This window comes from Sminthopsis crassicaudata, chromosome 1 (assembly GCF_048593235.1).
Source record: "Sminthopsis crassicaudata isolate SCR6 chromosome 1, ASM4859323v1, whole genome shotgun sequence".
NCBI classification, from domain to species: domain Eukaryota; kingdom Metazoa; phylum Chordata; class Mammalia; order Dasyuromorphia; family Dasyuridae; genus Sminthopsis; species Sminthopsis crassicaudata.
Genome location: NC_133617.1, coordinates 623,535,344 through 623,563,045, shown reverse-complemented (window position 1 = coordinate 623,563,045; position 27,702 = coordinate 623,535,344). Strand labels below are relative to the sequence as shown.

The window sequence follows — 27,702 nt, the reverse complement described above, 5'->3', positions numbered from 1 at the left end:
AATATAAAGGTTCTTTGCAAATCTTAAAGCACTATGAAATGAAGAGTATGGTAATAATCTTTAGTTTTTAATAATTAGAACTCAAATAGGAAGCAAACTATAATAAGATATGGTTAACTCCAGAGCTATTATCTTTCTTCCCACTGCTGCCATTAAATTATGTGATTTCATGAGCAAGTTCCCAAATTTTTCCATTGAAATAGTTTCCATATCCTTAAAGTCTTTTTCAGTTCTACCGTTTTAACAATTCCTTTTAGAAATTATATTAGTTTGTTTTTTGAAGATGTCTATTAAATGAAAAACAGACTTAAACTACAAATTCTTGCATGTACTCACGAATGCATGTACCCTTCTCATGTAGATTATTGAAACATCCTCTTCAAGAGTCTCTCTGCTGCAGTCTATCCTATACACTATGGCCATAGTGAATTTCCTTAAGCTTAGAAGTGGCCATAGCACTCCCTTACCCAGTAAATTCCAGCTTGTTCCTGTTGCCTCTAAGATAAAACATACTCTTGTCTCTTTTGCTCTTAAAGAGAATTTCATATCCTAGCCCCTGCCTGTTTTTCCATCTTCATTTTTTCTACAATTTATGATTCAGCAAAAAGAACCTGCTAGCCAATATTTTTAGATTCTAACAGTTTTAACATTTATGTCTGTAACATGTTGTTACAAAGAGATATGAAGTTTGTAAAATAAGTTGATACAGTGCTTATTTTGGCCAAAATATTTGTTTATAAATAAAATGAAATCCTACTTAATTTTGGTGTTTAGGTTCATCAGTTCAGCAATAAGTCAACAGAGATGGCTTTAAGAGTGGCATCTCTTGATTATCTTGGAACAGTAGCTGCACGATTGAGAAAAGATGCTGTGACAAGCAAAATGGATCAAGGATCTATTGCCCGAATTTTAAAACAGGTATCACACTATGTAAATAAAATTAGAGCATTTTCATAAATACTTTTGTTAATACGTAGAAGTTTGTTATTCTTATAAAAGCCTTTCTAGTAAAGGACTAATTTTAGGAAGCAATTTGAATATCTAATAGTTTTTCAAGGATATAAAGAGAAAATTAAAACGTACTAATGATTTGAATGGAAGTTCAGTATGCAAACTTTGCATTATACTTGGTCCTAGAACTGATTTAGATACTTAACCATACCTATGGAGCAACTCACTTAACATCCAAGAATAGGATTCTAAAGATTTCTCATGTTAAAAGGAACCCCTTGCCCACTAAATCATATTAACTGCTTATTTGTATTTAAAGTTGCTGTCCCACCATGGGATATAATGCCTATATACAGTTCTAAAGACATATTTTTATCTTTAAGAATTTAACATAGTTCCAAAAAATAGACACTATATTGTAACATAGAATTCAGAACACAAGTACACATATTTGGAGCATCATTCATTGAGCTAGATTGCCAGATTGGAAAGAATGACACAAGGGGAAAGAAAAGGATTAAAATTCTTATGCTAAGTGCATGTCTAAAGAATAAATTCTTTGGAAGAAAAGTACTCCAAATAAAGAATAAAGCCTTAAATTAATATTTTAAATAGTTTTTCTCATTTCAAATTTGTTTTATTTTTGTTTTTATTGTATTTAAATGGTATCTTATAATCATGATTTAACAGATTAATTCTTTATTGAACTAGATATTTTCTTGTCATGAATTAAAATCTTATACTTTTTCACTATACTGCAGGTTACAGGAGGGGAAGATGAAATTCAACAATTGCAAAAGGCATTGCTAGATTACTTGGATGAAAACACCGAGACTGATCCTTCATTAGTGGTAGGATTCCAATATGTTTTTTGACTGTCAAATATATTTTGTCAATAGGATCCTGTGGAATTGAAAATTTGTATCTTGAACAAAATTGTTGGAAAAATTTTATTTCTGGAAAAAACAAAAGACTACTCCATCTTAAAATATGCTAATTACTTTTAGGAAGATAATAGCTATTTTGCAGCAAGATGGAATATACTATGAGTATTTAAAACTATTTTACAGCTTAGTGCTATATTTTTAGGGAAGGGGGGGGAGCCTAAAAAATATGAAAGACATATTTTTTAAACTTTCATTGCTTAATTACAAATGCTTTATTTAATAGATCATCCTAAAGTTAATAATCATGAGTGTAATTATCTTGATTCTGCATGTCACTGTTCTTGTTTTAATATTCAATTATTGTGTCTTATATTTTACATGAAATAATTATGTGAGACAGGGTGGGTAGTATAATGAAAAGAACCCCAGACTTGAATTTTTTAGTTTTCTAATGCAAAATCTTTGCTGCTTTGTAACTATATGAATTTGGCAACTTGATATTTCTGGACCTGGGTTTCCTCATGTGTAAAATAAAAAAATAACCCTAAATGATTTTTAAGAATCCGTTTTGCTTCAGATTTCTTTGAATCTATTTCATGAAGCTATATACATGAAAAAAGGTTCCTTTTTTTCCTTAATAATCAAGCTCTCATCAAAGACCTTTCAGCTAGTCTAGTTTTCTCCAAATTGTCACATTCCCCACCCTGAATTTTATGTTACTTTTACATAATTAGATTTGGCATTTTTAGAAGTTAACAATAACAAATTACATTTTTAAAAAATCAATATTATAAAATAAAGACATTACTACCTCTATCAGTCTCAAATGTGTATATTTTCTTCCTAGTTTTCTCGTAAGTTTTACATAGCTCAGTGGTTTCGGGACACAACTTTGGAGACAGAAAAAGCAATGAAATCACAGAAAGATGAAGATTCATCAGAAGGGACACATCATGCAAAAGAAGTTGAAACAACTGGTCAAATTATGCATCGAGCTGAAAGTCGGAAAAAATTTCTTCGAAGCATTATTAAAACCACACCTTCCCAGTTCAGTACATTAAAGTAAGTTCTGCGCATGCATACATACACACACACACACAAGAATAATCACACTTTTAATTTTATTTTCCTTTCTAAAAACTGTGAAAAAAATTTTTGATGACTTTTTACAGAATGAATTCTGATACTGTGGATTATGAAGATGCTTGCTTGATTGTAAGATACTTGGCCTCTATGAGGCCGTTTGCCCAGAGCTTCGATATTTATTTGACACAGGTAATTTCAGAAAGTTTTTATCCAATGAAATGAAGTTCATTTAATAACTCCAGACCTGCACTATGCATACATTAATATGCATTCTTGAATATAATTATTTAATAAGCCATGATAAATCACACAGGCATGTCAAAAAATGCCACACTATCTGAATATGAATTTTATTGATGCATAATGAGGCATTATCAGATAGATTATGGCATTGGGAAGTCATGATATATTTAAAATCTTTTGTTTTACTTTTTAGCAGTGTGTTTATTTTAGAAAATCATTTAAAACTTGTGGTATGCTTAAGCCTAAAAGAAAAGGATTAAGAAAGAGATCATACCTGGAAATGTGCATGATTTTATCATTCTTGGTGATCAGTTTAGAGGAATAGTTTTAGAAATTCTAATTTGGGACACTTTGATTTAAAAGACTATAAACTCACTATTAATTAACAATTTCAGTTGTGCTGATAACCTTAATAAAATCGGTTGAACAGAGGTATCAGTGGAATTGCATATCCTTATTGCAATTGAAACATCATTGTAAAAGTTGTATTAAGTTGAAGGTTACTAAGCCAATAGAAATGTCCAAAATTATAGAATTCTGTAGTTTTTTACATGTGCTGCTTTTTGCCTAGTTTAATTAAGCCATCAAGATTACATTATCCTACTTTACCAAGTTTATTATAATGAAAGGAAAAGATTTTCAAAATTTTAATTTTAGTTTTTATTAATTTTTTTATTGTTACCATTTTGCATTTTGTATGTTTTGCCACTTTATAGAATTCATTAGAATTTTTACTCTTTCTTACCAGATACTACGAGTACTTGGTGAAAATGCAATAGCTGTTCGAACAAAAGCCATGAAGTGTTTATCTGAGGTTGTTGCTGTAGATCCCAGCATTTTAGCAAGGGTAAAATAAACAAAACAAAAAAGCAAGAAACAAAAATTGTTTTTTCTCTGTACTTATTAATTTCACCTGTGAACAACATAATTTGCATTTTTCTTTAGTTGGATATGCAACGAGGTGTCCATGGAAGATTAATGGATAATTCCACTAGTGTCCGGGAGGCAGCAGTAGAATTATTAGGTCGGTTTGTCCTCTGTCGACCTCAGCTTGCTGAACAGTATTATGACATGCTGATTGAAAGAATATTGGTAGGTTTGTTTCAGGATAACATTAATTTTCATTATAGTGTCCTATTTATTAAGACAAAAAATTTTTTGTTTCAAGACCACCTGATTCATGTATTTGAGATGAAAAAATTGTTATCCTTAAAGCATTTTTAATATAAGAGATTTTGCCCAAATGTTTAATATGTGTGTTTTTCTTTTTTTTTTTTTTTTCTTCTTTTTTCTTTTTTGAGGCTGGGGTTAAGTGACTTCCCCAGGGTCACACAGCTAGGAAGTGTTAAATGTCTGAGACCAGATTTGAACTCAGGTCCTCCTGAATTCAAGGCTGGTGCTCTATTCACTGCGCCACCTAGCTGTTTTTAATAAAAATTCAAGAATCAGATTCAACCAATAAAAACAAAACAATTTTTGTGAAGGATTTAATAAAGTATATCAAGTATGTAGAAAAGTTTTGACTTATAGGCCTGTTGATAGACTATTCCTGGTGTTGTAAAACTCATATTATACTTTTAAAAAATAAAGTTGGAAGAGCCATTATGCTTATATCCAAAGAGGCCCATCATCATCTTGGCCTTACAGTGAGGAATTTGTTGGCAAAAAACCCTCTACTAAGAAAGAATACAATCTGCATAAGTATTAACTGACAAAATGAAATTTTCGAAGTATGCATTACTATATATGTGTGTGTGTGTGTGTGTGTGTGTGTGTGTGTGTATATATATATATGTTAATTGGACTATATAGTGTTACCTTTTTTTAAGCAATTACCTGAGGAAGGACAGGTTTGTTTTAAGGTGGCTTGTCTTATTCAAGATTGTGTGGCAATTAGGATTTCTACTCATACGTAGAAATAAAAGCTTGTTTCTTAATTTTGATACCTTATGAGTTACTCCTTTTTCAAAATTTATTCATAATTAATAAAAACAGTATTGGAATGCAGAAATTTGTTCCAATGAGAAAATATAGGGTGGGCAAGAATTTTAGAAAAATTACCAAAAATCTTCATGTACAAAAATGGCTAGAATTTGGAATTATATAGTAAATTCTGCATAGTAGCATTATCATTCTCATGCTTATTTATGTAAAATTTAAAAATTTCTTCAATAGCTGGAATATTGAGATGTAGGTGTATATATAAACTAATGTTTGTTGGTCACCTTACAGCAAACCCAGTAACCCATATTAACCAAGAACATAATGTAGAATTCTAACTTCGAAAAATACTGTTCTGAAAGTTGCAGTTTCTTTTTCTCTGGGACATGGAACAACCATATGAAGAATTTTCATACTTCCTTGATAGTTGTTGTTTTAAGGAAAGTAATCAAATTAAGAAAATAGAGGTTAATAAATTAACTGTAGCACAGTGAAAAATAACACTGTATTTAGAGTAACAGAACATATTGAAATCCTGACTGCAAAGAAAGGTGATAAATAACCTTTGAAGTTCCTTTTTCAGTTCTCTTTTAGGAAACTTAAGTTATCTGGATGATATCCTTGATATGTTTTGATAGTCTGTACCCCTAAGCTCATATTGTGAACAACAGTGTTGTGCTATATTGCAGTAATTTCTTTCAGCACCTTTAAAAATGAAATAGAAAGGTTGTGTCTTAGTCTATTATATGCTATTTTAATTTGACATAGAAGTTCTAGTTCAAGCAAATACCTGAGAATAATCAAGGAAAGCATTTTTTTTAGTTATTCCTTTCTAGGAGTGGAAGGGAAAATTGGATTCACTATTTTTGTAGTGCTGTAGTGTTCCAGTAAAACATTGTGAATCTTTCATCATATGTATAATGATGCATAATTATGTACACCATTTCTATTGTCATTGGGAATAGTATGATAGATTAAAGTAGTTTCAGTGTCAGTAATACTTCCACTTTTGAAATATTAAATAATAGTTTCTGGCTGTGAGATCAAAGAGTTCTTACTGGATCACCTGTTTTTTCATCCATGAAAAATGGGGAAAATTGTGTTTGTTTATAAAGCATGAAAGATCACTACTCAAAATGCATTCAAATGAGATTTAGTTGGGATGGTACAGAATGAGAGAATAAAAATATATTTTACATATGTGACTTGTAAAAGTATAAAGTCTTATATCCAAAATCATAGTAAACATGAATTTGAATAAGCTATATATAATACTTTATAAATAACATTGAAGTTATTAGCAAATAAAAAGAAATCACATGCATTTTAAAAGCAATTTCTTCATTTTTTTAATGGTTATCTGAAGCTTGCTTGTAGAATAGTGTTATTCAGTTCTAATTTTCAGATAATATTACTTTCAGTTGTGGATATTGTTGTTTATCAGTTGTATCCAGTTCTTAATAAACACATTTGGGATTTTCTTGGCATAGATACTAGAGTAGTTGCCATTTTCTTCCCCAGCTCATTTTACAGAAAAGGAAACTAAGGCCATCTGGGTTAAGTGACTTGCTCAGGGTCTCTCAGCTATTAAGTGTGGCCATATTTCAGATTCCAGGCCTGGTACTCTTATGCACTGTACAACTTAACTCCATCTTGGATATTACTTTTTATTTCAAAAAATTCTAATATGTAAATACTTTAATAACTATTAAAAATACAGAAATATTCAAATATTCAAACATTGTAATGATGAAACTATCTCCCATGTTTAAGAATTAAAGAAAACTCAGCAGTTTTTCAGTAGCAATTTAACTCTATGTGGGTGTTTACTGCCATGTTTCATAATTAATATATCTTGTAATAATTTTTCTGACTCTTAAAAATGGTATAATTTTCTTTTCCAGGATACTGGTATCAGTGTCAGGAAAAGAGTAATAAAGATTTTGAGAGATATATGTATTGAACAACCAACATTTCCCAAAATCACAGAGATGTGTGTGAAAATGATTCGCAGAGTAAATGATGAAGAGGGCATTAAGGTAGGATGAAAGAGCAAAACTTTTTTCAATAAGTTATATAGTTGTCACATTTGAATATGCATAATTTATTCAAAAACTTCAAAAGTAAATAATCTTATTTTAGCTATTAATTTTTATAATAACTAACATATATATTGCACTACCGCAGCATTTTACAAAGACTTATCTCATTTGATCTTCATAGCAACCTTGGGAGAAGTAAGGGCTATCTTTATCTTCATTTTATAGATTGCAACGTTCGGCAAATAGGGGTTAAGTATCTTATAGTCCCACTGCTAATTAGATCTAAAGTTTCATTTGAACTCTGGTTGCAGGTGCAGTGTGCATGTCTCTCTGTCTCTCTCTGTGTCTCTCTTTACACACATACCACCAAATTTTTCCTAGTAATAGTTGGTACTAGTATTTATAATAGCAATTTAAAATTTTTAGAGTGCTTTATATGATATTTCTTAAAAAAAACTCTACATTTTACCTCATTTTTGTTCCGTGATGAACCAAAAAAGAAAAAAAAAAAAAGTACAGATAAAAAAAAAAGTTCAGATGAGGAAATTAATTATTTACCTTCACTACCTTGGAGAACTCAGATTACTAACGTTATTCTCAAATTGCTATTTTGAGATGTATAGTGGTAACATTTAGATTTAAAGTGTTCCCTATTTGGTTTTCAGTATTGTTGATCTTTTTTTACCCCCAAAAAAAGAATTTTCTTTATAAAAATATCAAAATTAATAAATACCTACAAATTTATATTTTTACAGCTAAAAGATTAGTCATCATAAAGAAGGATCTCTGTTCATTTACTTTTTTTCCCCATAAGCATTAAATCACACTTTCCAAAGTTATGAATTCATAGTTGTTTATATGTTAACTTTTTTATTTTGTAGCTTTTTCATTTATGTAAAATTAAAATGAATTATTTTTCTTCATAATGTGTAAAGCTTTTGAGGTTAAAAACACTTAAGAGAATAATTTGAATTGTAAGGCTTATTTGTAGATGTCTCAGCTAATGAATACAGCCAACGTTGAGGTAACTAGATGAACATTATGCATAATTATTCTTAATTACAAAACATTCCTTAAAAAATGAAAAAGACCTTTCTTGTCAGTTTATGCTATATCTTTCAATTGATTTGTCTAAAAGACATTCATTTTAACCTCTCTAGAAAGCTATTTGGAGTGATTATTGAAAATATTGATAGGAATACTCAATCTGCAACTGGCTTGTTAGTTGACCTTTGACAAGTCACATTGTTCTTATCTGTGAAATAAGGATTTTTCTAGATAAGAATTTAAATTTCTTAAAGAGAGAATATTTGATTATTTCATATAGTCTTAAAGATTTTGAAAAGGAGTGCCTGCCCTCTGTCTTCATTCTCTGTAAATGAACATTCAGTCTTTTTACCCAATTGAAAAATTATATTGAGGTGGTAGGAGGGGAGAGATGTGTTAATGCCTTGAAATTGATAATTAACTCTAATAGTTTCATTTCTCCCAATAGTTAGGACTATATCAGTTAATAATAGGAAAACATTTCAGGTGCATCTTTGTAACTTATTGTGCTTGGATAATTATAAGTATTTAAGTTACAAAGTTAAGTGTTCTTTTCAGAAATTATAAAATACTGGCTTTTTCTTTTATAATCTGTAATATTTGTAATTTAAATTAGAAAATTTTCTTTCTTACAATGCAAAGTAATTCTTACTTTTAGAACAATGAAAATAATTCTTCCATGTTTATTGTTATACTTTAAAACTTTGCTCATTACAAAAATGTAAGTGAAAAATAGCCAACACACTTTAAATTCATTCTTGGTTCATTGTGAAAATTCATGTAGAAATTCTTGTTGTTGTTTTTTTCTTTGATTCTAAGTAATTCGTTTTTGCTTGAATTAGAATTTTTGAAATGTGTGAGTTGTTTGTTTAGTTTTGAAACTTTTCTGTTTTCTAGAAATTAGTAAATGAAACATTCCAGAAACTCTGGTTTACTCCAACTCCTCATCATGACAAAGAAGCAATGACCAGGAAGATTTTAAATATCACCGATGTGGTAAGAATTGAAATTAGAACAAGGACTTGATTTCTATGTGTAAGGTATTACTTGGGTTCGTATTTTACGACTCCTAGATTGCAAGGCAGTAAACTTGGTCTGGTGATACCAGTCCCACATTTGTTGCCTCTGTGAGTCCTTCTGTTACAACTATAGGCAGTATTAGGAGAGAATCAAGAGCTTGGTTATCCTTACAACCCCTCACCACCGAGGACTTTCCTGAAGAAAACCAAAGATCTGGTAGTGTTGATACTTGTTCCATTCATCTACTTCCTTCAGCCCCCTAAAACTTGATAAAAGAGAAAGTAGAGTTTGGGAAATGATTTCTGATATCCTCTAATTTATCCTATACAGAAACAAGGAATCATGATTCAGCACACCTGAAAATGGTGATGCTGTAAATTTATTTATTTTTGAAGACACACTAGAAGGGAGATAGCACACCCTCCCAAGGCAGGGTTTTTTTCTTTGTGTATAATTCTGATTAGTAAAAAGTTTTCCTAATGTAAATCCTACATTTGTCTCTGTAAATTTCTAGCCACTGTTCCCACTTCTGCCCTCTAGGTTCAAACAGAACAAGTCAAACCCTTCTTCAGTTATTTAGATACTTGAAAACATATATCATGTATATTGCTACATCCTGCCTCCTTCAGACAATGATCAAATTGTAGAGGGCCGCAGATAGTGGGGGAACTCTGGGTAAGGTATAAGACCCTTCAGCCCAGAGGAAAACTGCTGACAATATCTGGTTTGGCTCCCCATTTTCCTTTGGTGCCCACCTTCCCTTCCTGAGCTGTCAAGGAGGGCATAACCACATGTGTTCTACTTTGAAGGAAGGGATACTTATAAGGGTGCTTATAGTTAACACATACTCAGTGTGATTGATGAGATAATGGTTCTCTAGTTAGCACATACTTAATGTGCTGTAATGATGTAATCATACTGAAGTATTTAAGGGCTGAGAGGACTGGAAATGAGACACTCCCTTCTTGATCATCCTGGTGGCTCTCCTGCCTCCTTTACTCCTCCACTAAGACCAAGACTGGTCCTAAGATCCTCCAGAGAGCTTGTCCAGATGGTATGTCTTGGCACCTCAATTTGGGGGCTCTAGAAAGCACACAACAATAGATCAGAACATTTAGAAGTTTTTCAGTCCAAGAAGTAGAACCAAACTCTCCAGAAAAGTAAGTCTGAATCAGAAATTAAGGGAGATTTGTATCTTGTACTGCTGGACTTTGTTGATAATAATGCTGATGATTTATGTGGATTTATTTTGTATCTTGCAACTTTGCTAAAGTTGTGAATTGTTTCAAGTAGTTTTTTAGTTGATTCTCTAGGATTCTCTATACCATCATATCATCTGTAAAGAGTGATAATTTCATGTCTTCATTGCCTACTCTAATTCCTTTATTCTCTTTTTCTTCTGTTATTGCCAAAGCTAGCATTTCTAATACAATATTGAATAGTAATGGTGATTCAATATTGTTTCACTTCTGATCTGATTAGGAATGGTTCTAGTTTGTCTCCATTACATATGATGCTTGCTGATGGGTTTAAATAGATGCTACTGATCATTTTAAGAAAAAGTCCCTTTATTCCTGTACTCTCTAGTACTGTACTATACTGTACTGTACTATACTGTACTGTACTATATCTAATAAGGCCTGAATTTTTTATCTTGTTAAGAGCCACTGTTTTACCCACACTGGTGTGTCAGTTTTCCATTGAATGGGAACAAGTGAGAGTGCAGGCAGGCCTTTAACAGCAGCCCTGCCTAAAAAGCCCAAACTACTCAACTATTATAAGATGTCTCTTCCCCATAGGTTGATGGGGATTTTTTTTGTACTACAAAAGGAGTAAAAACTCCTGTTTCACCTTGAAATATCCATCTCAAAGGGGTAGCACTAATTTCAGCTGCTATTGTTCCTCCTATGCCAGACATGTTAGCTGTCTGCCTTAATCTTTGGCCAGTGACTGGGCCAATTGGCACCTCTAATGACTGTAGCATCTGCTGGAGCTCACATTCACACACACATTCACACTCACACTCACACCTCACACTCACACACTCTCTCTCTGTCTCTGTCTCTCTCTGTCTCTCTGTCTCTCTGTCTCCAGTCCTCTCAGCCCTTAAATACCTTAGTACAATTAAATCAGTATAGCATACTGAGCATGTGCCAACTGTAGAACTATTCCATCACCATACTAAGTATATGTGAACTAGAGAATCATTATCTTATCAGTCACAATAAGTAAACACCCTGCGGTAAGCATCTTTGTTTCAAGTATACTTTTCCAGACTTCTACCCCTCTACATCAAATTATTTAGCCAAATAAGACGGAGGAAAAAAATATATGCATTGATTTGATTTTTTTTTAAAAAACAATTTTATAATTCCATACTTATATAAATAGAAGTTAAGTTCAAATCTGTTTTTTTAATTATATTCTTCTATAGAAATGCACATTTTATGACCTTGTAACATTTTTTTTTCCTAAGGTTGCCGCCTGTAGAGATACTGGATATGACTGGTTTGAACAGCTTCTTCAAAATGTGAGTATATCTTTTGATTTTTGATTGTAAATATTTCAAAAGAAATGCTTCTACTCTTGACACATAAAAATATAAAATATTGAGTTCATATTTTTCTTTTTTTCGCATTTGGTAAATCCTGTTATCCATTTCTGCAAACTCCTAACTTTATATTTTTTAAGTTTAAATAAGATCTTTTAAAACAAAGTTAGCCAGTGGAAATTCAGACCAAAATGGATGAAATACAAGCTGTTCTTTCTTTTTTTTCTTTTTTTTTTTTTTTTAAATCTGAGACTGGGGTTAAGTGACTTGCCCAAGGTCACACAGCTAGGAAGTGTTAAGTGTCTGAGACCAGATTTGAACTCGGGTCCTCCTGAATTCAAGGCTGGTGCTCTATCCACTGCGCCACCTAGCTGCCCCCTGTTCTTTCAAAAAAAAAATAACAAAAATGAAATTGTTTCCTAAAACCTTTTATTTTAGACTTACAACACAGTTCATAAATAAGTTGAAAAGCCTAGCAGAAAGTGAAGTATGAAAAAAAAAAAACCCTTATAAATAATCAGGAATTGAATTTGGTATATCATAAGAGAGCTATCATGGTTTGGTGAATAGAAAGCCTGCTATGATGTGAGGACAATGCCTATCGACAAGTCCCTCTTCTAAGACTTGCTGCCTGTGTGTCCCTGGGCCAGTCAGCTCACACTTCTCAACCAACATTCTTCTTACAACACAAGTATAGAACAAGTACTAGTTTCCCACACTATCCTTTTCTTCATCAAGCCTCTCTCCTACGGAGTAGTCTTTGATTTGGATGATACTAACAGGATCACATCCTTTCAAAGCCCCAACTATCAATAGGTCCCAATATATCTTATAAATAACATTACTAAGCAACATGCTGATCCACGAGATTATATTTTCCAATTCTAGCAGTTCTGGCTGGCTTAAAGAAAGACAGTGCCTGTTTTCATAGAGCATAGAGAAAGAATTGCCTCTAAAGGTTATTCTCTATAACAATGAATGTGTAGGTCTAGTCCCCCCAAGTAAAAGACAAAATAATAAGTAAAATTCTCAACCCTTATACCATATGTATTTCCTCTTCTATATTATTGCAGTGACTCACCTAAGGTATCATGAATAAGCTTGGCCCCACCTGTTGCCACCAATAACCTTGTTGACTTAACTGTTCTTTTTTATTTGCTGTGCTGGTAACATCAGTTGAAACAATCAGATCTCCACAGCATCTCGGTAGTATCATGTATGGCTTTTTAAAATACTTACTGAATCAGTTACTAATTTGCTAACTTCTGTTTCAATACTTCCTCCTTATTTAATCAATAAGTCAGCAGCAATTACTTGGCATCCATTCTGTCCAAATAATAGCAATAGTAGATATGACAGTTATATGTAGTTTATGCCATAGAGGGATTTATAATTTGATAAAAGAAATGGAAAATCCATTTTTTCTTTTTAAAAAAATAGATAACAAGTACAGAATTATAGACATGTGACCAAAATATAGCTATCTCCAGCAACAATTGATCTATCTATACATGTAAATACTAAGAATTAACTGGGAGTTGAAAAGGGTAAATGGTGATGATGTAAGGGAATTATTGGAATAATTAAATTGAGTGGATTCTAGAAAATGGAATACTTTTTCTACTTCCGTGCCAACATGTGGAATTCTTACTGCTCAGGCCCAGATGAAAATTTTTTTATTTCCAATTTTTACTGTTGTTCTATCTTACTGTAGGTGCTTTGATGCCATTTGTATTGATATTTGTTTTCATAAACATGTAAATTCCTCAATGATGTTGCTGATAAAATTTTATATAGAAAACCTCATCACTTTAATGGACATGTTATCTCAAATCAATAGAACCTACATGAATATATTAGAAGTAGTAAAGTAAAACAGTGAACAAATATAAAAAATATAAATAATAAATTCTTATGTGAAATATATTTACAAAGGAAGGCCCTGTTGTTGGGGGCAAGAATAGGAAAAGATTATTAGGTAATGTACATTTAGATTGTCAAGGGTTTCTAGAAAAGGTAAAGTCCTGATAGCTATTCAGATGAAGGCAAGAAAAGAATGTTAAACTGCAGGTCCAGGGACTGGGAAGGGTATAGTTTGTATTTACACAAATTCACTTTGATTATGATGCAGACATGAAAATGAATAAAATCCTTCAAATGGGAAGCATTATGTCATTTTTTTCTTTGTATCTCCAATTCTTAGAACATAGTAATCACTTAGTAAAGGCTGTGTAAGTTGAAAGGCTTACTATTGAATAGAAAGAAAATAGTTATTTTTCTCCAAAATATCCTGACTTTTATCAATTTTTCTATTCTATGCCCATCTATTTAGCAGTTATAACTATAACTATATATATCTATATGTCTATATATAGATATAGATATATAGATATATATATATAACTATAAACTTAAGTTATGTGTAGCGTAATACCCTCTATTTTACAGAACCCAGTGTTTCTTAAAGCCCTGAAAAAAGGTTATCAGCTTAATATTCACTTCTAGACTTATGATTCTATGAATCTAAGATTGGAGTTGAGATTCTTTGCAAATGTAGTCAGCTTTGATAGGAAAGAAATAGATAACTGTACTTTTTATAAGGGATCATAGACTGGAATTAAATTAACGTTCCATTTTTTTCTTTAAATTCAGACTACCACTTTACTCTTCGAGAGGGTAAAATCTGCCCTTTTTTTCTACCTCATTCTCCTTAAGGACAGGATGAAGAAGGCCTCTTGAAGGGGGAGACAATGGTGAAGGAAGAATAATAGGAATGTCTATAGTTGCTCTTTTCCTCCTCCCTTCTTAAGACTATGATCCCTAATAAAAAACGTATTATTACTTTCTTTCATATTTTAAGTTCATATCATCAGGCACTGTTTCAGTATGTTTGGAAAAAATTAAGTTTCTCTTAATTTATTCTAAATGTTTCCTCTGCATTTTGAAAAATTCTCTGTATTTATTTGCCTACTTAATAAAACAAGGCTTTTCTAAGCAAAGTTAAACTTTCATACCATACCTTGTGTTGTTTTTTTTTTTGTTTTGTTTTTTTGGGTTTTTTTGTTTTGTTTTGTTTTTAAACAAAAAATATCTATCTACTAAATTCTTTCAAGAGGTGATTTGGCCTTATATTCCTGCTGTAAACACATTATTTCATTTGTTTACTTACCAAGTCAAAGGTCTTTTATCCTATTTGTGTCACCCTCTTTCCCTTTTCTTTTTAAAAGATTATGTTGGAATTTCTTTTTAGAACATAATATTTATATCTGCATTATGAAGTTATTGGATACATTTGCTTACACTGCAGAATTTTTATTTAAGGGTACAAAGCACCATATTAAATTGTGTATTCAACAACTTTACTGGATTTTTTTCCCCTGTCTGATAAAGCTTTTGAAGTCAGAAGAAGATGCTTCATATAAACCTGTGAAAAAAGCTTGTACTCAGCTTGTTGATAACTTAGTTGAGCATATCCTTAAATATGAGGAATCTCTAGCTGGTAAGTCACATGTTTTATATATTCTATAATTGATATATGTAAGCACATATATAAAATAAGGTACTTGACAATTTTCTGTACTCATTTTCTTCTTTGCATAGTCAGTGAATTAACAAGTAATTTTTAATTGCCCATATACTTCTAAATAACAAGATTCATATTTCTTCTTTTCATTAAAATGTGATAGAGGGTTTTTTGTCTATGATATTGAAATCCAAATTACACATTTTTAAATAAACTTCTTAAAGTTGTTCAGTAAGATCATGATTCAGTTGTTTCAGTCATGTCCGATTCTTCATGACCCCATTTGGGGTTTTCTTGGCAAATATACTGGAGTGCTTTGCTGTTTCCTTCTCTAGCTCATTTTACATATGAGGAACTAAGATCAAAAAGGATAAGTGATTTGCCCAGGTTGCACAGCCAATGTCCAAGGCTGGATTTGAAATCAGGAAAAAGAGTCTTCCTGACTCCAGGCCCAACATTACTTAATATAATTCTTTCAAAAAGTTTTAAAGTTCCATTTTAGAATTTTTTAACAGGAGGTGAGTTGCAGTTCTTCTAAATCACATTTTTAAAGTAATTTATTGAATAAAAATTGATTTTATTTACAAGTTTAAAATATAGGCTTTTTGTTAATTCTATGAGGGTTTTTAATTAATTGTTTATTTGATTTTGGGCCTTGAAAGCTGTTTCTAAATTTGCTTCATGAAACCCCTTAAATTAAAGCTGCATCTTTTGTCAGACAAAGATCATCTAGTTTGTTTGGGTTTTTTTGGGGTTTTTTGGCCAAATTTCAATTTTGAAGTTTAGCATAAATACATGATTTTAGTTTTTCATATATAAACAGTTAAGATCAGGGTTAATATGACAATATTAATGTAGATAATATAAAACTATAAGGCTCTATAATTCCTGAACAGTCAGCAATAAATCATTTTCCAGAAGAAATATATGCATCCTTTGACACAGATCCTATTGAGTGATTCATCTGAATTAATTTGAACAATACTTTACCCACTATATTCACCTCTGTCTTTTTTCTTTTATCTTTACCACATTTCTTCTATTCCCTTTTTCTTTCTTTTACCTACTCTATTTATCCCTACCTTTGATAGTCCAATTGTATTACTTTTGTTTTTAGGACTAAAAGGATTATTGATTCCTATTCTAAAAATTCACCTTGGCCGATGTAATGCAATTTTCCCCCCAAATGGAAACTTCCTCTTTTAACCCTAATACTCTTCAGCCTGTCACAACTCTTTTAACCATCTTTATCTTATTCCCCATTTTGTGTTACAACCTCAGCTTTTCATGTCCTTTTAGGGCAGAGGAACCCTATCTTATGTGAAATATACATCTCCCACAATGCACGGTGTGTTATATACTTTAGATGCCTAATAATTGCTACTTGCATTGAAATAGATTCTCTCCAACCACAGCTAAATCCCTTTCCTAACTTACTTTTCCTCATCTGCTGCTTCTATCACTGAAATCACCCAGCTCAGCCTCTCACACCACTAAGCATCCCCCCACCTCTGAAAGTAAAAACTTTTTCTATTATGTTCAGTTACACAAATTTATATTATTTCCTCTCCCTCCCTACCCCTACCCCAGAATTAGTAAAACAGTTTAGATTGTATTCTGTACAGTTTCCACTGTGTTTTCATTTTAATTTTTTTTTTCCAGATTCTGACAATAAGGGAGTGAATTCTGGTCGATTGGTAGCTTGCATAACCACTTTGTTCTTATTCAGCAAAATCAGACCCCAGCTAATGGTCAAACATGCCATGACCATGCAACCATACCTTACCACTAAATGTAGCGTAAGTATCAGAAAAGTGCCTTTCTTAAATAAAAGATGAAAGATTTGACATTTATAATTCATATTATAAAGGGAAATATCAACCAGAGTTTCACCTATAAGTCACAAACATTGAGTATAAAGAAAATACACGGTGTGTCCTTAGGTAACACTAAAATTTTACTTTTTCATTAATCTGTGTTGCAAAGTATATTTTTTAATAAAATCAAATAATATAGCATGTATGATTTTGTTTATACATTTCCATAACAACAAAAACTTAGGCGGAAACTTATTAAAGATGAAGAGATGTGCAGGATAGATCTACGTAGCCTATTTAAGAGCTAAATTTTAAAGTCATGGGACTTTTTTTTTCTGTATATGCCATTCATTACTGTTACTTTATGTTTTCCTATGAATAAGGAAATGATTTGTCCTGTTTGCTGTATACTTACTGTCAACCCCTGGTGATAGAAACTTATTGCCCACAGTTAACAGTTGTCTTGAGGGATTTTTTTTTTTTTAAGATGAAAAAACTCAGGGTACACCAGGAAAAAAGAGGCAAGAAGTTACACAAGGACAAGGAAAAAAATGTGATTCCCTAACTCTGTTTGTATAGAGTCATTAAGTACATTCCTAAATGACTAGTTTCCATTAATTGTATTGTAGCTAACATATGTAGTCCCTTGTTCAGATCGAAAAGAAAGAAATGTAGTGAAGAGAGCACTGGTAGAGAGGCAGAAGAACGTGCAGGCAGGATGTCACCAATGGTCAGAGTAAACACTGTATCTCTCTATAAGCATCAAATTTTTACTTGCCATAATAAGAATAGAATGCTTGTTTTGGCTGCCTCAGATGTTGTGAAAATCAAATGAGATGGTATATATGAAAGATACTATTGAGTGCTTTTTAAAAAAGGTATTTTTAATGATTCTCATGCAAAGGATTCATTTATTTCTAGGCCTTTTTTCTCCCACTCTTTAAAAAAAAATAATAATACTCCATGTTGCTGACTTTGTTTAGTTCTTGGGAAGAAGAAAATGAGTTGTGCTGCCTCATCTTTTTGAAAAATTATCTCTACTTAATATCTCCAATTCCTTTTTACCATTCACTTCCCAGCCCCTTGTAGTTAAACATTTGTTCTGTCTCTACCAAAATCACTCTCAAAAGTTACCAGATGAACCTTATCTCTAAATCCAAGAACCTTTAATTGTCTTCTTGATTTCTCTGTAGGCCTTACTCACTTTCTTGATACCCTTCTTCTTCACCCTGTATCCTATGACTCACACACTGCTGATTTTCCTTACTTGTTTAACAGTTCCTTCTTGTCTTTTTCTTGACACATCTTCCTGTGATCTTTCTTGATTTACCCTCTTGGCAGTCTTATCCATTCCTACAACTTGAACTTTTAGTTTAATATGAATCTACATATCCAATCTGGCACATTCCTTTCCCTCCTTGAACTTCAGGCCTGAATCTACAACTGTCTAATTAATGGTATATCCAAATTGATATCCCAATTCAAATTTAATGTATTCAAAGTAGAGCTTAAGATCTTTAAAAACTGCTTCTCCTTCTAACTTGTCAATGATAATATCATTTTCCCAGTCATCACCAAATCTCAATGTAGTCTTTCATGCTTTGTTCTCTCACATTTTCTACATAGAGAATCTATACAAAGTCCTATTGATTCTTTCTATCTAGTATTTTTTAAATTGCATCCTTTCATTTTATTTCTATCACTACTACCTTCTGTCCATGTGTATTATACTGTCACTACCTCCTAATTGGCCTCCCTACAATCTGTCTCTTCCTGCTCTAGTTCATCCTTGTCACTACTTAAAAATTAGTCCATCGTCATCGTGTCACTTGTTTGCTCAAAGTCTTTCAGAAGTTCTCTCCATTGCTCAAAAATACTGATCCTATAACCTCATTTGTGGTTATTCTCTCCAACAATATAGATCATCACCCATTCATGCATTCCCATCCTATGTCTCCTCTTATCTATATCCTTCACAAGGAGGGGGCCTACCAGATGGGATAGCAGCCTTCTTCACTTTCTTCTTACATTTCAGAAATATGGTATTCTATTATTATAATATCACATACAGATTCCTTAGACATTAAAGCCCCCTTTATGATCAGGATTTAACTCACATATCTTTGTAGCCTTTTTCCTACCAGCTATATTATTTATGCTGTGATCACATTAAGCTACTCGAAGTTTTCTTTCTAGAAGTTGGACACTTGCTTAACTCTCTGCTTTTTTTTTGGGGGGGGGGGGGCTTATGCCTGCAATGTGCCTCTTAATTCCTTATTTATGGCTACTGAAACCTACTTATAAATCAAGACTGAGCTCTGCTGCTACCTTCTCCATTTTTTGTTCTATAGTCTATTCTGCATTTTAACTATTGTATAACTAAATTGTGTGTGTGTGTGTGTGTGTGTGTGTGTGTGTGTGTGTGTGTGTGTGTGTGTGTGTGTGTGTAATATTATTCTTGTTAGATTGCAAATTCTGGGAGGACACTAGCCATGACAATAGATAGATACATAGATTGTATTAGTTGCAACTTGCCCAATGTTTAGCACAGCATTTTGTATATATTAGGCAATAAATGTTAATTCAGCAAATGAATCATAATATTAACTGGAATCTTAATAAACACAATGAATATAGAATGAATGCTTCTGGTTTTTAAGAAGCTAGGTTCCTTGGCTAAGCCAAATGAGAGAGGGCAAAGTTTTTCCAAAAGTACCCCTTTGGAAAATAGAATTCTAGTTTTCAGGATCGTCTTCCTTCTTGTTAATTATCTGTCTAAAATCTCTAAAGGCATTTATAACTCATCAATTTGAGAAGTCACTTTTACATGACATTTTCTTATGCTTGTGCCATTTTTTAATTTTAAAAATTAGACTTAAAATTTTACTAGTTCACTGAAGGAATTCTTATTTTATGTTTATAATGACAAATTATTTTGTCCTATTAAATATTATATTTGATTTATATTTTAAATTTTAGATTAAAGCATTTAGTTTAAATAATAGCATAATATCTCTCTATACTTTAAAGGACCTTAAAGATTATGTAATTCAGTCTCCTCATTTTAAAAATGAGGCCCAGAAAAATGAAGAGCTTTTTCAAAGGTCATGTAATAAATTAGTGAGAAATGAGGGATTAAAATCCAAGTCTTTTGACTTCTGGACAAGCAGTTTTTCCACACTATTTCCATATATTCTTTGAAGTAGAAGGAAAGGCTTAATTTTTCATATGAGAGCTGACGTCTTTAACCTTCTTTACTCTCACCCCCAAACAAACAACAATAAAAATATATGATTTTTCATTCTTCCTAGAGTTTTGAGTAATCCCAAAGTTTTGATCCTTCTTAATTTTGACCTTACAGACACAAAATGATTTCATGGTCATTTGCAATGTTGCAAAAATCTTAGAATTAGTAGTGCCATTGATGGAGCACCCAAGTGAAACTTTCCTTGCTACCATTGAGGAAGATCTAATGAAACTTATCATCAAATATGGCATGACAGTAAGTATTCTATTATGTTTATACTTAAACTATGTCTAACTGTGGTGATAATTGTTTACGTATTATGATTTTTTTAATTGGCCACATGGATTTTCAAAGAAATTTGAGCATTATAGCTTTTTGTTTTGAACTTAAATTATCTAACCAGTAATATCATTTTGCATCTTTTTAGGTAGTGCAACATTGTGTGAGCTGTCTTGGGGCTGTTGTAAATAAAGTCACACAAAATTACAAATTTGTGTGGGCATGTTTCAATAGATACTATGGTAAGTTGACTATAAGAACATAAAATTGACATATCAGCTCTGTGATTTTTTTTAACCCATGCTCAATATCATGTTTATATCCAGAGATAGCTGGTAGGAGGATATGTAATCTTCCATGATGATAACCTCAGAAATGTTAGGTGTGTACCCCCAGAATATTCTCCTTTCCCAAAACCCATTAAATTAATTGAAAATTAGATTTGATTTGCTGTTTGTCTTTAGTTTTCCCCCAGAAATACAGTAGGCACGTCACTGATATTTGCTGAATTAAATTGAATTGAATCTTTGTTCTAACTTCTAACAATTTATTTATAGTTTTAATCATGGATTTTGATAAATTTTACTGCCTATTCTGTAGACATTCTAGTCCATTTGTCTATTTTCAAGATTCAAACTGGATATACTTTAGTTTTTTTTTAAGGTTAGAAATATCTTACCCCATGAAATAGAATCAACATAAAAAAAATGAGTAGGCAGTCAAATGCAAAAGTAATTGACCTTCATATTTGTGTGAATAGTTCTTAATGAGATTATTATTTATTCACTGTCTTTTTTTAGAAAAATATTATGTAATCATTAATACAAAAATTCAGGGACATAATTGTGAGTATAACTAAGTGAAGGATTTTTTCATTAGGTGCACTTTCAAAATTAAAAATTCAGCATCAAGAAGATTCAAACAGCACCGTACTTACAACAAATAAACCAGCACTGCTTAGATCCCTTTTTACTGTTGGAGCACTGTGTCGCCATTTTGATTTTGATCAAGAAGATTTTAAAGGCAGCAGTAAGGTAACATTTTCTAATTTATTTAATTCATTATTTAAAAATTTTATCTGTAAAAGCAATAAATGATAATATTGAAAAGTAAATCAATATGTATCAAATTGTCTTTTGCCTACTAAACTGTGGAATTGTGAATGATGCTGGTTTATGTTTTACTTAATTTTACTTATTACAATTCTAAGTCATTTTAATTCCAGTGATAAGAAGTTAGGGAGAGGCAGGCTTCACCATGGTCTAAGGAAAAACATTTTAAAGTGAGAAGTGTCTGAAAATGAAATAGGCATCTTTTTGTCTGAAAATGAAATAGGCATCTTTTTGGTAGTGAGCTTCTGGTTACCAGAGATATTTAATCAGCAAAAGCTGGATTATCATTTTAAAAGGGTATTAGAGAAGAGATTCTTGCATCAAAGACAAATTAGAATAGATAACTTCAAGGATTTCAGGTATTTTTAAGGTTGAAAAATAAAATCTGTATGCCAAAAGACCGTTGCATCAGTTCTTTTTTTTTTTCCTCTTTATTTGGCTAGGTTAACATAAAGGACAAAGTACTTGAACTCCTGATGTATTTTACAAAACATTCAGATGAGGAAGTACAAACCAAAGCCATTATTGGTCTAGGTAAGAGAGTACTTTTAACTTTATTTTTATTACAGCTTTGGGGATTAAGATTGGCTAATTTCAATATTATAATTGCATGTTCTTTACTCATTTTTTATTTTACTGTACATAAAAACTAATCAATGAGTTCTCAAATGCTTTTATTATTCTCTTGAATGTGTTGCTAATAGCAGCATGGTCTGGTGTGTGAATCCTGGATGGGCGTATGACCGCTAGGTTCTATTCAGAACTCTCCCGGTGATTTCCTGGGTGACCTGAGCAAGTCTCTTAACTTCTTTGTACATCAGTTTCCTCATCAGTAAAATGAGTTAACAATATCTATCCCCCATCTACATCACATGGGTGTTGTGAGGATTGATTGGTTTATTAAGCATTCAACAAAGAAAGAAGATATTTAAGGTGCAAGAGTCCTGGTTTTATTTCCTTGACTTACACTTGCAAATTTATTGCATGTTCCTGCCTCTTGAATAAAGGATAATTTATATAGAGGATAAAAACATAGTAGCAAATAAAATTATTCATATATTGCATCTACCCACTTATTTATTATAGCTACCGTAATACAAATTATTTTACAAATTTAAGACACTTCCCACAGTCCTACTTTAGGACCATCGTATGATTAGAAAATGTTTTATTCTAGCTTTGGTCTTTTAGTGTCTAGATACCTGAAAGTGCTTTGAAATAAGTTAAAGTACGAGGGAAAAAGGAATTGTATGTTGACATCTAAAAGACACTCAAAAGTAGTCTGAAAAGAGTGCAGATCTATTAATGCTAACTTGCATCTTGATTTTGACACAAACAGGTCTTTAACTTGAAAGAAAACTTTATGGCTTTTTTTTTTTTTTTTAAGGGGCTTGCTTATAACAGAAAATACATCAAAAAATACAATTATTTGTTGTAACGTTTGGGTATCCTGCTGATCTTTATTGTTGATTTTTTTTTTTTTTTTTTTTTTTTTTTTTTGAGCAAAACCTTACCTATCCTATATTATTAAATATGTGTTTCTGTATTTCCATTCAGAGACTTCAGTAGTAGGGAAAGGTTTTGTTGGGGTTTTTTATAAGTGGCTTTATCTAAGGATGCAGTTTTATGCAATATTAGCTTTAAGTCATTTAAATAAAATGTATGAAATAACAGGAAGGATGTATAATAGAGAGAGGCCTATAAGAAAACAGAAAATTAAAATATTCAAAGAAAGACAATTAATTTAAAGAAATGATACTATCATCTAAGAAATAACTCTAAGACTAGCAATTAGAAGATATTCTTGCCTAGTTCTTAATATGCTGTGTGACCTTGAGGAAGTTATTTGATTTCTCCATGCTTTGGTTTTATTACTATAATGTAGCAATAATATGGATTTTCATGTGCTGTTTAGGAAACACTTAAAGATCCTTATGTAAAAATAAATGTTATTAGATAATAAGACAATTATGTCAGTAGTTCAGGAATCTGTGATTTTGTAGATCTGTCGATATTCTGTTTAACTCAGATTGCAACGCTGCTCTATATTAAAGAATCTTTGGGCTTACCATTACTTTGGCCAAAAAAGAGCACCTTTCTATAGTGTACCTTATCATGAACCAATCTGAGCTTAGCTGGGCTGCTCATCAGACAACATACATTGAGTTTTTCACTGGGCTCATACTTGAAGCTTTTTTAGCTAGGTAGAACCTCTGTGACTGGTACTACCTTGCAATAAACTTTCACAAGTTGAATCATCAATGATGCATCAGAATAAGACTTTGATAGAGGATGTTTATAAACACAAATGATATCATGTGATGTATCTGTTACTGCATTAGTAATGTCAATGTTGTAGGTTCAGCATTGTAACTCCAGTAAGAAATGACTTAAAGGAGAAATCAAAGGAAAATTACTATTTTGGGTTTCGATTAATTTTAGCATTTTGGTTGAAAACCGAAATGAGCCATTTTATTATATCAGACAGATATAATTCAACTTTAAAAACAAAACAAAAAAAAAAAAACCTCATATATAGTACTTTTTACTAGGGATCAGAAAATGTTTAAAGACGTGACCTCTTAAATCCTGAAAACATCCCTGTGAGGTAGGTGGGTGGTAAATATTATTGTCCCCATTTTACAGATGGAGAATTGAGGCACAGAGAGATTAAGTGACTCACCCTTGGTCACACAACAAGTCAGTGGTGGAGCCAGGAATAGAACCCAAGACTCCTGACTCCCAATCCACTCCCCTAGCCACTAGGCCCTGCTCCCTCCTCAAGTTTTCCTCTTGTGTGAAATTCTCCTTTGAAATGCAATTTCTTGTTTTTAAAACATGGGGAAAGACGTGCCTGCTCTAAAACTTCTCTAGGTAAGGCTACCTGCATACTCTTAAAGTCATTTTAAGTATTTTTTTCTGAACTAAGGAAATTATATCTTTTACCAAAATTTTCATTATATTTTGAATGTTTACATATAATTTTAAGTGACTGCATCAAAAAATTTTCTCCATTTCCCTAGGATTTGCATTTATTCAGCATCCAAGTTTAATGTTTGAGCAAGAGGTAAAGAATCTGTATAACAGCATTCTAGCTGATAAGAACAGCTCAGTAAATTTAAAAATCCAAGTGTTAAAAAATCTCCAAACCTACCTGCAAGAAGAAGATACACGTATGCAACAGGCAGATAAAGACTGTAAGTAAAAGCTGTTTTGAAATCATTTCTTTAAACCATGTATCTTTATGGGAAAAATAATGAGGGGAAAAAAGGTAATTCATTTTTTATTTTCAGTGAGTCTTAGCCATATTCTTCTATAGCCCATGCTATTCTTTGCTTAAATAGTCTGGAGTATTGTTGACTTGTTAAAAGAGCATAATAAAAAGTTCTTGGTAATCGTAGCACCATCCATTTGCTTTGGAGCTAAGTAGCGATCTGAAAGAAGGCAGAGGAAGGAAAACCTATTTTAAGAATAATTCATAGACTTAACTGAGAAGGATAAAAGTAGTTCTTGTTGGTATAGGAACAGCATTTTTTTTCCTTTGTGCATAGGAAGGCAGAGATATTACTATATTTCTTTTTTTTTTTTTTTTTTTTTTCATTTCCTTTTAAGTATTATTAAGTGTAGTTAAATGCTTGGAAATGTTTTAAAGTTCAAATAAGTTTAAGGATTTACTAGGAAGAAAGGAGGGGATCAAGAATTGAAAAAAGAAAACAGTGCTCATTAACCCTCCACACACTCACAAATTCTCCTTTCGAACTCTCATTTTTAATAAAATCTATTCATATGTCCATGCCTCCATTGACTTGCCATTGCTGGGGACCTGCTAAAACATAACTGAGATGATCATTCTTTTCTTTATATCCATTTTATTTTCTTTCTCTGTCTTCTAATAGATTTGGGGAGATATCTAACTTTCTTGATTAGACTTAGTTGTTTCCATTAGCATCCCATTTATAAAACTGTCTTTTGAAGATTTTTCACTTCTGAAAGTGACTAATCTTATGTTTTACCTTAAGTTTTACTGTCTTTAATTTGAGGTCTAACTTTGTGAGCTTACCACTTTAAGGTTCTGTGATTCTAAACAAGAGACATAAGATAGAGCCAGAGAATGTATGCAACAAAAGGTATTTTCTGTAAAACATTATTTAATCTTTCCTTCCTTTCATAGGGAAGAAAGTAGCAAAACAGGAAGATCTAAAAGAAATGGGTGATGTGTCCTCAGGGATGAGTAGTTCCATCATGCAGCTTTACCTCAAACAAGTTCTTGAGGCTTTCTTTCACACCCAGTCGAGTGTGCGTCACTTTGCCCTAAATGTGATCGCATTAACCCTCAACCAGGGTCTCATTCATCCAGTTCAGGTAAGCAGGGGCAAATTCTCTTTTGCCATTGGATTCAGTTATATTCTGAGTTGATAAAGTTATGATTGTTCTTCAAATGGATATAATATTGGCCATCTTTGCCTTGAGATATCTTATAAAGTAGATTTTGAGAAATTCTCCCAAAATGAGATTTCAGTAAAATATGTAAAGAATTTTTGCTTTGCCAGAAACAAGGGTGTCTATGTGAATGAGAAGGGTGTATGTGCACAATCAACTAGAGTACATGACTTGGAATCAAACCTGAGTTCATATTCTGCTTCACACAGTGAACAGCTGAGTGATCTTGGGCAAATCACTGAACCTCTTCAAGCATTATTTTTTCTCATCTGTAAAGTGGGTGTGGCAATAGCAACTCATTTCTCAGGATTATTGTGAGGGTCAAATGAGGTAACATCTCTAAAACACTAAAAAAACCAAGGGCATATATAAATATTATCTGATGTTATATGTTGATAAATGAATCCTCTGTGTGTGTGTGCATAAAATTTACACGTTTATGTATTAGAGTCGTTATCTCTAAGAAAGGCATTAAAACGACATATGTTTTTTGTATTTTTCTAATAATAGTGATAAATCTGAGCTAATCCAGTAACACATCTCAGATTTGGACCAACAATATACACTTTTGAGATAACTAACTAGGTTAGAATCTGGGCCGAATCTGTGGTCTAAAAAGAATTCATACTAAGCTATAACCAACTTAGGTTAGGTAAGCCAAAACTGTTTTTTCTTGTTTGCTGCTATTCACTTGTTTGATTAACATAATGCCTTTTCTTAAAACTTAGTTGTCTAATCAAAAATTTCATAATGTTTCAAATCAATTTGAAAAAAAAAAAGACTTTTCTAATTCATTATTATCTTTTCACACATAGATACTTACCATAAAAATAATTTTAGGAATCCATTGCGATTCTATTATATGGATGATTTTACCTAACAGAATTATAGCAAATCCTAAATCTTCAAACAAAAATATAGGAATTTTATCATAAAATTAATGATATTAAAGCTAACTTTATTTTGGAATTTGGTTATATAAGAGAAAAATCAGTGGGGAAGCAGGATTTCCTTGCTATACAAACATCAAGTAACAAATTGATATATACAAACATATATAATCCGTAAATTACAGTCTCACCACCCCCTTCATGGCTTTCTTATTGCCGGTTTTGTCACCCCTTCTGCCTTTGAAAGTAGTATTTCCTTATCATTACAGAGACCAGATTCCTAATCTTGGTAGAATTGTGTGATTAAATTAAATTGTGACTAATTTGTGTGGCCAAAATAATAATCGTTTAAGGCCTCTCCTGCGGAGTAAAGTATGTGAGATTTTTTTTTTTTTTTCTTTTGGTAACTGTTTAGTCATCTTGGAAATACTTTTATGGCTTAGATTGCCAGAAGCTTGACCTTTAGAGAATTGAAGTGTTATTATATGTAAATGATTATTGAATTTTACAAATAAAACAAATTTTGCTGCTTCCAAGATTATAGAATCCCCAATTTAAAATTGTGAAAAGTTTTAGATATTGAATTAAGGGAGTAGTAAACAGAAAGAGGATGGAAAGAGTAAGAA

The 27,702-nt window shown here is 31.9% G+C and overlaps 1 protein-coding gene across 3 annotated transcripts in view; it reads left to right on the top strand.

Annotated features, from left to right (window-relative positions):
• Positions 1-27,702, top strand: part of NIPBL (NIPBL cohesin loading factor) — a 242,471-nt gene that overhangs the window by 206,342 nt on the left and 8,427 nt on the right. For all 3 annotated transcript variants that reach the window (XM_074282637.1, XM_074282638.1, XM_074282639.1), the window contains 17 exons: positions 775-918; positions 1,713-1,802; positions 2,686-2,900; positions 3,011-3,113; positions 3,916-4,014; positions 4,113-4,259; positions 7,013-7,147; positions 9,095-9,193; positions 11,694-11,747; positions 15,159-15,267; positions 16,954-17,090; positions 20,470-20,610; positions 20,783-20,876; positions 21,514-21,668; positions 22,190-22,280; positions 24,770-24,943; positions 25,918-26,108. In XM_074282637.1, coding sequence (XP_074138738.1) covers positions 775-918; positions 1,713-1,802; positions 2,686-2,900; positions 3,011-3,113; positions 3,916-4,014; positions 4,113-4,259; positions 7,013-7,147; positions 9,095-9,193; positions 11,694-11,747; positions 15,159-15,267; positions 16,954-17,090; positions 20,470-20,610; positions 20,783-20,876; positions 21,514-21,668; positions 22,190-22,280; positions 24,770-24,943; positions 25,918-26,108 — 2,178 coding nt within the window. The remainder of the gene's footprint in view (positions 1-774; positions 919-1,712; positions 1,803-2,685; positions 2,901-3,010; positions 3,114-3,915; positions 4,015-4,112; positions 4,260-7,012; positions 7,148-9,094; positions 9,194-11,693; positions 11,748-15,158; positions 15,268-16,953; positions 17,091-20,469; positions 20,611-20,782; positions 20,877-21,513; positions 21,669-22,189; positions 22,281-24,769; positions 24,944-25,917; positions 26,109-27,702) is intronic.